This window comes from Pleurodeles waltl, chromosome 3_1 (assembly GCF_031143425.1).
Source record: "Pleurodeles waltl isolate 20211129_DDA chromosome 3_1, aPleWal1.hap1.20221129, whole genome shotgun sequence".
In the NCBI taxonomy this organism is placed as follows: domain Eukaryota; kingdom Metazoa; phylum Chordata; class Amphibia; order Caudata; family Salamandridae; genus Pleurodeles; species Pleurodeles waltl.
Genome location: NC_090440.1, coordinates 1,663,097,395 through 1,663,109,559, shown reverse-complemented (window position 1 = coordinate 1,663,109,559; position 12,165 = coordinate 1,663,097,395). Strand labels below are relative to the sequence as shown.

General features: G+C 42.2%; 1 protein-coding gene across 2 annotated transcripts in view; it reads left to right on the top strand.

Annotated features, from left to right (window-relative positions):
• Positions 1–12,165, top strand: part of LNPK (lunapark, ER junction formation factor) — a 478,990-nt gene that overhangs the window by 355,814 nt on the left and 111,011 nt on the right. For both annotated transcript variants that reach the window (XM_069225395.1, XM_069225396.1), the window contains exon 10: positions 1,059–1,164. In XM_069225395.1, the coding sequence (XP_069081496.1) occupies positions 1,059–1,164 (106 nt within the window). The remainder of the gene's footprint in view (positions 1–1,058; positions 1,165–12,165) is intronic.

Below are 12,165 nucleotides of genomic sequence, written 5' to 3'. Positions count from 1 at the left end.
AAGGTAAAGTTGGTGTAAATGGGCAGTAACGGAGTTCAGATTTCATGCTCATCCAGTCCTGGGCCTTTCTCCAGTGCGCACGTAGTGATAGTCACACATGCACAGTTTGCAATTAATAATTTTAAATTATATACAAGAATATCATTGTTACTTATTTATATCAAATGATTAACAAGCACTCTCAAAGCCAATATGTCTGGCTTGTTTAAGGCTTATGTTTTTTTGTTGTGTGATATGTCTGAATGTAGTAGCAGAAAACTCGCTAAGAAGCACCTCCATGCTGGTAGGCAGCATGCTGTGTAAAGCACAGAATTGCTGTTCACATGTTTTAAGCCACATCTTTAGTTACTTAGAACACCCTCCTTTTGAAGACCCCTTGGCCCACACGCACTTTTACCACTGTGGCGCACAATAGGGTTTTACTTACAGACTGCTAACATGTAAATGGAAGGCAAGACCTAAAAATTGATAAACTCAAGAGTCCTTAGAGTCAAATCTAAAACTTGTTGAGCAGAAAACATGAGCGACCACTTTGCTCCTCTGCAGCACTAATTATGCAGTGGTTCTGTTTGGGCAGGTGCACACCTGGTGTTGCGTGTTAGAGGGATAACGTTGTATATGTCGTTGAAAGAAATATGCGGTTGTGACTTTCTCCACCGTGGCACCCACGTAGTTGTAAAAGTGGAGTTGAGATCTGTTTATTGGCAAAATGTATCCAAAATATGCGCTGAGTTTGGTAAGGTGCTAAGGCCAGACAGTCATAGGCTAGGTGTCCAGTGTCCTATGTGCAAACTTGCTTCACATCTACAGTACGGCCTCAAAAGAATTTTCTGAGTTTTAATCTGTGAAATTTGCATAGAATGGAATGTTAAACAATCAACTATAGCCTATGCATAAATACATTGCTATGATGACTCTAATAGTAGCTTCAACCTATTAATATATTGCAAAGTGTTTTGTGTTCTGCAGTGTATGTCTCGCAGTTAAAATAATGGAAGTAAAAGATGGATGATCAGTAAGCAATTGTTTAATTTTTAGTCACTCGTTTTGTAAACTAGGTCTTCATCCACCGGGTCCGCCTCTAGCAAGACCTATCCTTCCTCGAGAACGGGGAGTTGTGGACAGAGTTGTTGAATACTTAGTTGGTGACGGTCCACAGAACAGGTATAATTAATCAATTTAATTTGTAATTCTAATCACTACAGTAATTGTGTCCTAAGCAAGCATTAGGATTTTTAATGTGCTAGAGAAGGCAATAAAAGCGCATTTTATCAACAATATAGCATGTTAGAGTAGGGTATGCAGGTCATTTTCTCTTCCATTCATACCATTGAATAAATGTTGTATTCCATTAAACTGTGGGCTACTGTGTGAAAAGTATTGACATCCATTGCTATTGCACTCACAGCTCCGAGTGAAATGGGGAGCCTCTTCTCCACCACCAGCTGTTTAATTTACTATTTTCAAGTGTGTGTGTGTGTGTGTGTGTAAATATATATATGTGTGTGTGTATATATATATATATATATATATATATATATATATATATATTTTTTTTTAAAAATTTTTTTGTAATAGGGGAAGCTCTTTACAGCTGCTGAGCTTGCTTCGGATCTGAAAGTCTACAAAACCCTCCTATATATCAGTGTGAGATCACCCTTTCCACCATTGCAGTAGTCTCTCTGGACGCTGAACTTTTAAAAAAACCTAAACCGAATACTGTGGAACCCCATTTTGAGGATTTTGTAGTTCGATGTAGTTCAGTTTGTACCTGCTCATGATTAACCTTTTATTGAACCTGGACTAATTTTTCTTTGGAGTCAATATTTTAAAAGGTTTTTAAATGGGCTAAGTGGAACAGGCTGTTCCTTTTCTTTTGTGATGATTTGCATTTATAAAGATTTAATTTCTGCCCTTCGCCCTTCTAAGCATGGTCAGAAACCTTTTTACGCACTACAGATGTACTACTAATTGCAGCACCTTCAGAGTATAATACAGTCAGATACATATTTTGTGATATTATGCATAGGCCAGTCTGGCAAATGTGCCCTTGATCTTTGACTGTGACAATGAGTGTGGCTTAGCCAGAGCCCATCTATTGAAACACTGAAAAGTGAAGAGGGCCTGGTTAATGAAATCCATTCCCAGACAGATTCCAGTGAAATTCTTGTATTTTTAATACCCCTCCTTCAGGTTACCCCAGCTTTGATGCCTAGGAAGGTTGTTTACTGACAAAAGAATGTCTGCTCCTAATGTCATTACAACGGTCTGCTGTCACATGAGTAGAAGCTTTGATGCTGTCAGAGTAAGAAAACGGTGGAGGCAAAAACAATTCATGAAGTTTGCTTCTAAAATACACATTTATTCCCTGGCCTTCAGCTTCTGCTTCTTTAGCTGTGAACACACTAGGCCAGATAGTATCTGTATCTTGGAAGCGTCCTAGTCATGTGTTTCCCTTTCTGTATAAATCTTTGCATTGTGCAAAGTTCCGGACTCTGCTAGTCTGATATCTGTCCTGGATTGTGAAAGTGAACGATAACCTTGGAAGACTCACCTGTGCCGCGTTGTCAATGCCAGAAAATATAAAGGCTCCTTTAATAGCTTTCAAAGCCTAAAACATAGAATTTTGTCCACTGTTCAAGGTTGCTACTTGGCCTCTTCGCACCCTTTTAGATCGACCATTGATCCTGCTGATTTATCAGCAGATTGCAATGGCTTCTGATATGTTTCTTATAAATCATTTGTTTAGTCTCTGCCTTAAATTGAAATTTCATAATGAGGTAATTTAGCTTGTTTCACCCTAGTATTTTTCAGTGGCGAAAACAAGAAACTAAACTTAATTGTACATCAATTTCAGTTTTTGGAAAACATAGAGACATAATAACGTAACTAACACCCAGTTGTTGGTTTCAAGTTTTCCCATAATATATTGTTGGTGGTGCATTGTCCTGTCTTCTGACTAAAGACAACCCATGCGGAACCCTAAATTAAGATGCAGGTATTTTCCTAATCTACACAACAGGAGTTTGATATGTATTACTCTGAGCATGGTTTCAGGATTTGAGAACAGTCCATATAGGCATAACTCTACTAGACGAATGAGGTAGAGGGCAAATTCACAATTTATTTTCCAGTGTTAAGGACTTGTTGGTGATCAATAGCTTTCAACAAATTTTAAAATTTAGATCTGAAAACATGCACTAGCAAAATAAGTCCTATTGTGGCCTGTTTGCTTGATGCCATTTTCCTCAATTCAAATCTTAGTTTTATCATTCACACATTCACTTGCTTATTTTTTCCTCTTTCTTTCATATTATCATATCTTTCATCCCAAATATCTTTGCTGTCTCCCGCTGATATAGCACTGCCTTTTAAAGTTGTAGCATTTGCTGATATCTTTCACGATAAAAGATTAATTTGTCTTTTGATCCTTGTGTTCCTACAATCAGTCCCAAAGTTAATGTTCATAATGCTAGAAGTAAGGAGCAGTGGTCAGACCATCGTAATGCAGTTTATGATCAGAAAGGGGTTCAGGATCTGTAGAGAAGGATGAGATGTGAGGAGTCCATATGTCTGTCTGAGGACAGGAGTCTTGTCTCTTGTGAGCATGCCTGCATACTCGTATCAAGGACAAGGCCCATCAGTCTGGTGTGGGTGCCTGTTTAATAAGCTTTCATTGAGCTACTAGCCCACATGGATGGAGGCAAAAAGCAATCTTATTCCCAACAACGTGAACAGTTTGAGTGTTTATAACGCAGAGATACAGCCAACATTCGCTCCTCAAATAGTATCTTCTATCTTATTTTGGTTTTTTCCCTCCAGTCCAATGCAGTGATACGGATTTTGATTAAATTCCTGATGCCATCCTAAGAGCACACCTGGAGCTTATAGTAAAATCTAGTAATGTAAACCTAAAAGGTGCTACGAGGAAGAGTCTGATAAATGTAGTTTGGAATAAGTAACACTTAAAAGTGCATTACCAGGTGCAAGAAATGGCAGTAACCAATTCCTTAGACAGTTAATCTAAAAACTATTCCCTCAAGAAAAATCTTACCAATGTGCCCATGCTCTTAAAACTTTTTTTTTTTTGGGGAGCATGGTATCACAAATCCACTTTCTTCTTGCTGTCAGTGACCACAACCCCATCGCAGCACTAGGGGGTCTGAATGTTGGAGCCTCCACATCATGAGGAAACCAGTAGGAGTAAAATGGTAGTCCATTCAGGTAATTTGCTCAAGATTAGAAAGTTCCTGGTCACCTTTTTCTGATGGTTCAAGGCATCCAATTTAATCCTTGTTTGTGGCCCAGTTGTAGGTGATTCCTGTACGTCTCGCACTTGCTGCTGAACCAAAGTATACCTAAAATTGATAGGGGGAATGCTTGAATTAATCTCTGCCACTGGTAATTACTCTGGCTGCTTCTGAGCCGATAATTTCTTTTTTGCTCACAACCCACCTCAGATTAGAACCAACCGTATCAGTATTGACCATACTCCAGTAAAGACAGTGCAACCCGAAGTACCAAGCCAGGACCTCTTTGAGCTGGAAAACAAGCAACCCAAGACTGTTTTGCCCTAGTTGGGGCCCATCAGTTCGGTGCAGCTTAGCTACAGTGGCAAAATCAGCATGGAGACCCAAGTGTGGACTTACCCATTGCACTGAAGTAAAGATGGGTGGAATGCTTCAATTAATCTCGGTCACTGGCAATTACTTGTGCATCAGCCCAGTCAATCATTTTGTTGCCCACAATGCTACCTCAGGTTAGACCCTGCCATATTCAAATAATTCTTGTCCTGCTCAGACCGTTTTTGCCCTAGTTGGGTCTCAACAGTCAGGTGCAGCTTGGTTCCAATTGTTGCTGTTGGCGGCTTTAGGCAGCCGTGCTACAGTCAACCGTGGCCCACCCCAGACAACTTTGGCCCTTCCGTCATCCCTGGGGTTTTCCATCAATGAGCCAAAGTCCAACCTGCAGCCTATGCAGAAGATACCTTTCATATGGTCCTTCCTGGACACTGGCATGCAAAGCTGCTTCCACTTTTCCAGTACTGTGTTACTCTGCAGACTGTTCTGAGGCTTCTTGGCCTCATGCATCGTATTGGTCCCTCGGCCCATTGGCACATATGAGCTTTGCAGTGGCACCTACTCCTGCCATGAGCTCAAAACCTTGAAATGCTGTTGTGAAAAAATTGTTCCGGAGGCAGCAGCTTAGATCCTCAAATGGTGTCTGACACCAACCTGACCTGCAGCAGACCATTCTCCCTACCCTCCCTAGGGCTCCCAGTAGTGGCAGATGCATCCTCACTGGTTCTTGGCTGTCATCTGGGAGAGGTGGCAATCAGGGGGCTTTAATCCCCAGCAGAGCTGAGGAACAGCCACCTGCTAGAACTATGCACCATTCAGGCGGCTCTGTAGGCCTTTCTCCTCTCCATCTAAATGGGACCTACTCAGGTCCTGAAGGACCACGTGACTGCCATGTGGTACTGCAACAACCAATGCTGTGTGGGTTTTGAGGAACCTGGATTTGCTGTGGCCCTTGAAGTGGCTGGACTCCCAGGAAATCAATCTGAAGGCCAACCATTTGGCAGTTTATCTGAATGCTGGTGTGGTAGAACTCAGTAGATGACATCTGGCATACTACAAATGGAGTCTTCAGACAGAACTGATTGGGAATTCTTTTTGTTTTGTTTTTTTGCTTCCCCTGAGAATGCAGTGTCACTGCAAGTGTGCACTTGGAGTTTACACCAAGAGGTGATTTACACCTGTAGTGGACTTTGGTCTCCTGTATATCTTCCTGCCCCTACATCTACCAGGAGATCTGAAGATTTTCAGCATAGAGGACTTAGATCATTATGGTAGCCTGCATTGGACCAGAAGAGTGGGGTACTGTGATTGCCTGAGCGTTTGCCCTAGAGTCTCCTTCCTCTTTGGGACTACTGCCATGCCAAATCAATCTCCTGATATGTCCTCTAGTAAATTAATCTTTAAGTGCATCACAAGTGCAAGAAGGCCAAACTGGATTCTTCCCTCTCACCACTCAGACGTGCGGAAGCACAGAAATAATTCCAAGGCCCTTACTCAGCTGTCATGTTCTGACTCGTGCATCTCACGGCATGTCCCAGAACACATGAGGTTTCCATGGCCACTGTCTACCCTGCAGTAGATCCTGGTCCTTAAGGAGACAATGCTGCAGATCTTTCAGGCAGTGGCAGTAACCTCTGAAGTACCTTTGGGCCCACAGAGATGCAGAGGTCACTGACTGACCCTCTGGGCCACCTTCGGGTCACTCCCATGCTGGTTATAGTGCCACTCCATCCCCAGTGACCATGTCACTTTGCAGAGTTTTTCAGAACTCTGTGCGGAGTGGTAAACTCTGCAAACTCCACCAGCGGAGCGGATTTCTTTACCCACCCCTACAAATAACCTTTGAATTATTTTTGTTTTCTCCGAAAATGATCATGTGGCGACTGAACAGAATTTCTGGCAGTTTAAGAAAGGTTTTTGTTTTAATAAACGAAGGTTGTTACCAGGTAAAGCTTCAAATGTGGTAGAAAGGTAAACTATTTTAAACAAGTTGAATGCAGTAGAAATTTCGAATTATTTTTTTAGTACTTTTATAGTGCACAAAGACAGATATGCATATCGGTCATCTTTGGGGCATAAGTAGGACAGATTTCACGCAATCACTTTAATTTGTCCTGTATTTTCAGATCATACGTCATTCTTTTATTGTTTAGGTGCTATCTGTTTGTTAGTAAGTGTAATAATTTCAGTTTCTTCAAACGCTTGCTTCCTTTTTAGGTTGAGCGTGCAAGCGCTCTGGCCCGTTGTAATCGATCTGTGGGTTTTAACCATGCCCGCCGCACACCCATCAATCTCACTCGTTCATGGGCTTGCCTTTAACCCCTTCGCTGCCAGGCCTTTCCCTCCCCCCCCCCCCCCCCCCCCCCCCCCCTCAGGTGCCAGGCCTTTTTTGGCTATTTGGGGCAGTTCGCGCTTAGGCCCTCATAACGTTTTGTCCACATAAGCTATCCACGCCAAATTTGTGTCCTTTTTTTCCAACGTCCTAGGGATTCTAGAGGTACCCAGAGTTTGTGGGTTCCCCTGAAGGAGACCAAGAAATTAGCCAAAATACAGCGAAAATTTCGTTTAAAAAACGAAAAAAACAAAACAAAATGGGTGAAAAAAGGGCTGCAGAAGAAGGCTTCTGGGGTTTTTTTTTGTTTGTTTTTTCCCCCTGAAAATGGCATCAACGAGGGGTTTGAGGTTCTAAAATCACCAGCTTTCAGTAACAGGCAGACTTGAATCAGAAAACCAAATTTTTCAACAGTTTTTGCATTTTACTCGGACATAGCCAATTTTTACTATTTTGTGTGCTTTTAGCCTCCTTCCAGTTAGGGACAGAAATGGGTGTGAAACCAATGCTGGATCCCGGAAGCTAAACATTTCTGGGAAGAAGACAAAATTCTGAATTCAGTAAGCGGTCATTTGTGTAGATCGTACAAGGTTTTCCTACAGAAAATAACAGCTGAAATAAAAAATATTTTTAAATTGAGCTGAAAAAAACAGCCATTTTCCTCCACGTTTTACTCTAACTTTTTCCTGTGATGTCAGATTTTTGAAAGCAATATAACGTTGCGTCTGCTGGACTCTTCTGGTTGCGGGGATATATAGAGCTTGTAGGTTCATAAAGGACCCTAGGTACCCAGAGCCAATAAATGAGGCGCACCTTGCAATGGGTTTTCATTCTGTACCGGGTATACAGCAATTAATTTGCTGAAATATAAAGAGTGAAAAATAGGTATCAAGAAAACCTTTGTATTTCCAAAATGGGCACAAGATAAGGTGTTGAGAAGCAGTGGTTATTTGCACATCTCTGAATTCCGGGGTCCCATATTAGCATGTGAATTACAGTGCATTTTTCAAAATAGATGTCAATAACACTTTTGTTTTTCTATTCTATTTTCCCTCCAAATCTCCCGGTAAAAATGGTACCTCACTTGTGTGGGTAAGCCTAGTGCCTGCGACAGGAAACGCAACATCGACACATCCCATTTTTACATTAAAATCTGACATCTTTTTTTCAAAGTGCCTAGCTGTGGATTTTGGCCTCTCGCTCAGCCGGCACCTAGGGAAACCTACCAAACCTGTGCATTTTTTAAAAACTAGACACCTAGGGTAATCCAGGATGGGGTGACTTGTGGGGCTCTTACTGGGTTCTGTTAACCAGAATCCTTTGCAAACCACAATTTGGCCCAAAAAACATTTTCCTCACATTTCGGTGGCACAGTTCTGGAATCTGAGAGGAGCCACAAATTTCCTTCCACCCTGCGTTCCTCCAAGTATCCCGATAAAAAATGGTATCTCACTTGTATGGGTAGGCGTAGTGCACGCGACAGGAAATTCCCCAAAACACAACATGGACACATCACATTTTCCCAAAGAAAACACAGCTGTTTTTTTGCAGAGTGCCTAGCTGTGGGTTTTGACCTCTAGCTCAGCCGGCACCTAGGAAAAGCTACCAAACCTGAAAACTGAACACCTAGGGGAATCAAAAGTGGGGTGACTTGTGGGGCTGTCACCAGGTTCTGTTGTCACGTAGGTTCTCATTATCCTAATGAGACTACTGGATTTGGGCTGCAGAATCACTTGTCGGGGGACTGAGTCTAAACCCACACCAGGTGACACCTGTCGCCCTAATCTGGGTTTTCTTCTGGCCAACTAGCAGTGCCTCATCGCTACCCAAGAGCAGGGATGATGCAACGGGCGCATGGCACAAATGACTTACTCCTCAGGGAAATCGTGGTCACTCAAATCTCATCTGTTTCTCTCAGTTACATTAGTCTCACATATGCAAGAACAATCAGGCAGAGTATAGTTCAATAAGGTTTTATTTAGGTAACTGCATTTTACATAATAAAGCATTTATTGCAATAACTAGGACGATGGAGCATGACCGGATTAATTTTGTGACAAGGAGAGTGAAACATAAAAATAACGCTACCATATCACTAAGGTTGTTATGAATAGTGCCTACCTAAGCTATTTTAGAGCACAGCATGTTAAGCTCTAATTCTGCCCTTCAGGTTCCCCTGGAAAGACATCATCCCTCAAACCGGAGCAAGAGGCCTGTAGTCTACATAGGCAGCAGCAGCGAAGCATAGTCGTGGTCATCTGGCTGGAATCCCCCTCTAACGTACTTGTGTCAAAATAGTGTTTTTATAATAAAACAGCTGATGTTCAAAGAAAGGATCCACTCGTAAGAGTGTGAATGTTTCTGTGAACATTAGAGACAAAGCGTACCACTTTTGCCAGCAATCTGTCTTATTACAGTCTTGAGAAAAGTACAGAGTGAAAAATGTCTTGTTTAAGAACGTAGTGCTGACCTAGGCGAAAAACAGCTAGATAGAGAAAATAAAACAAGACCGCAAATGTGTCTATTGTTAAAATAATATAACTGAGCTGGAATAAAACATATCTAGATTGTAGTGCACAGTGGCAGGCCTAGTTTGCTAAAATAACGTGTCTAAAATTATAGCTAAAATGGCTACACAACACCCTCCCCTTACTGCTTCAAAGGTGGTTCAAAGCCTAATTATGTATAAAAGCTACTAAAATGTATCCTAAGGAAAATACGGGCATGTCAGAAATGACCAGGTATAAACACTTGCGCATGTATTAAAAGGACAATTTAAAATGTAAATGTGGCGTCAAGAAAAAGCTGAATTTCAAAAGTCAGCCATTTTTGAAGTTGCCAGTTAAATCCAGGACAATTGAAGACCGAAAATCTTCCATTTAGGCAGGTGGTAAATTAGGAAGTTCATTGCCAAGGAAAACCAAGGAGCTTTTGTGTTCCAAAGCCTGAGCTCCAGCCAAGGCAGTAGCGTTCGGTGGTGTGCCCAACAATACGTTTAGAGCTCCATAATCCACAAAGGGCAACTCGTAAACAGCTTCCCGTAGCAAACGCACCCTCAATGCGCATGTCTGGTAACAAGCCCTCAGCGAGAACATCAACAGATCAACGTCCAGTGAAAACAAGAGCTGCGTAGGAAGACAAACTTTTAGTGCATATTCAAAAGAGCACCAGAGGCACCAAAACGAGGGCTGTACACAATGCAAAACCGGTCTGAATGACAGACCAGTCACACTCCAGTTGCTCCAGGAGAGATGCTCCAAAGTACTGCATGATGTGTTCACGACACAGCTGCGCTGGTGGAAGCGCTTTCAGTCCTTGTTTTAACGGGACAGCCATTGCTAAAAAAAAAGTAGCAATAGCAAGATTCCACCTATTATAGCCAAAATTATTGGAAATATCCAGAAAATACTGAAGATTGAGTGGATGGCTGAAAGTATTAAGCCAAATATAGAGAAGATGTGAACGAAACCAGAACTAACAGCCTTGAAGAAACTTGTGAATCCAGTAGTACTGGATGCATTAAATATCCGTCCCATGAGCTCACCAAAGTGTCTCCGAAAGTTAGTACTTAAAAGGGACTGTATCTCTGCTGATGACCTCTCAACCTGAAGTGCATAGGTCTCGCTTGCAGATGTGAGCTCCATATGTTTTTGAAACCAAGCCTTGAGTCTGCTCAACTTGTCAAAATTCACATTTGAAGTAGCAATATGGGCCCAAATTTCAGCTACTTCCCTCTGTCATGTAGGAGGAAAAAGTACGTTCCTGCAACATGCAACAATCTTAGAGACCGAAACAACACAAACTATTCCAGCTCGCATCCCACAACAGCTCTCACTACTGAGGAAGATATAGCTGCCATTCAAGAGCATCTGGAACGCAGGTCTAATCAAGGGGACTGGGACTCCCTTCAGATAACAAGCCAAGCTCACTGCCGAAGCGTTACACGCCCGTGCAAGGACCGCTGTTTACAAACCATCAAGTGGCTGACAGAAGTCTCTCACTCGCTACCGCTAAGAAAGCACTCTTTCATGCCACTGGGACATTTGTATGAAAAGGGTAGCTCCCACACCTGCAGGGATGAAACTATCTCCTAATCTTTCGTATTTACCCACTCGGATGTGTTTTAAGCGGGAAGTGTATTGAATTGTTGAAATAGGCAGATTAATGACCCCCTATATAGCCTTTCAGCAAATGGCATTTCCAGCACAGTAAAAGGCAACTTTACTAATTTCTCAATATTTAACATGACATAAGTTGCTTCTTTCTTAGCCATTAGTTGTTGTTGACGTGTTAAATTAAATGTGGAAAATATGTCCCTTGTGCTAACGTGTTGCCAGGGAACGCGACCTGCCTTCAGTGTTTGTAGTGTCCAACCTAACTGCATAATGGACCTTAGTTGATTCTGTCCATGGTGTAAAGAGGGCATGTCACTTTCTATTCTGTCTATTGCAGAAGAAACAATGCTGTTTAAGTTGTATATCCGATAGGTCAGGGCAATGTTTTCCACTATGTGCGGCAGTGTAAGGTCTCTGTGCGCTGCAGCCAAGGATACGTGCGCCAAGAAATTGACCATTCACGCGAGCGCAGTGCATAACTACCAAGATCTTTGGCATTTGCCTCTACATAGCTTTGTTTTACCACTAAAGCAAAAAAGGGATATTTGTATAAACGTTGCTCCATGTCGTTAAGGCAGTTTTGTGACCTGGTGGCACACCCCAAGGACATGTCCTGTTGAGTGCCACCTACACCCCAGTTAGGGATAACTGTAATCAGGAGGTTGAACCATTAGGAAACTTTAATGAATACTCTGTGTGCTACAGAGGGCCATGCACATCAAATAGAGCAAGTTGTACAATTAGTTAACATTTACAATTTGATGAACACTCTACTGAAAAATGCCATGAGGCCCCTGCCAAGAGATAGGCTGAGAAATGTTCTTACCCAAGCCACACGTGGACTGTAGGAGGAGCTGCATCAGAGTTTACACAAGTCAGGTGCCACCATTAGATGTGGGACATGTTTGTTTCTCTCGCCGGTCTTTGCCATTCTTCCAGTGCTGATAAATTCAGTCTAAGTCAAACTTCCCATTTGAGAGGTAGGCTTTTGTCCTCTTCAGCATATCTAGGTGACTCTCCTCAAATCTGTTTCTTAATTTGGACTTGATTGCATTCATGAGGCTGAATCCTCGTTCACAGTCTGCACTTGAAGCCTGGTAAGTTGCACAGACATCAACAAGCTGAGCTACAACACTAT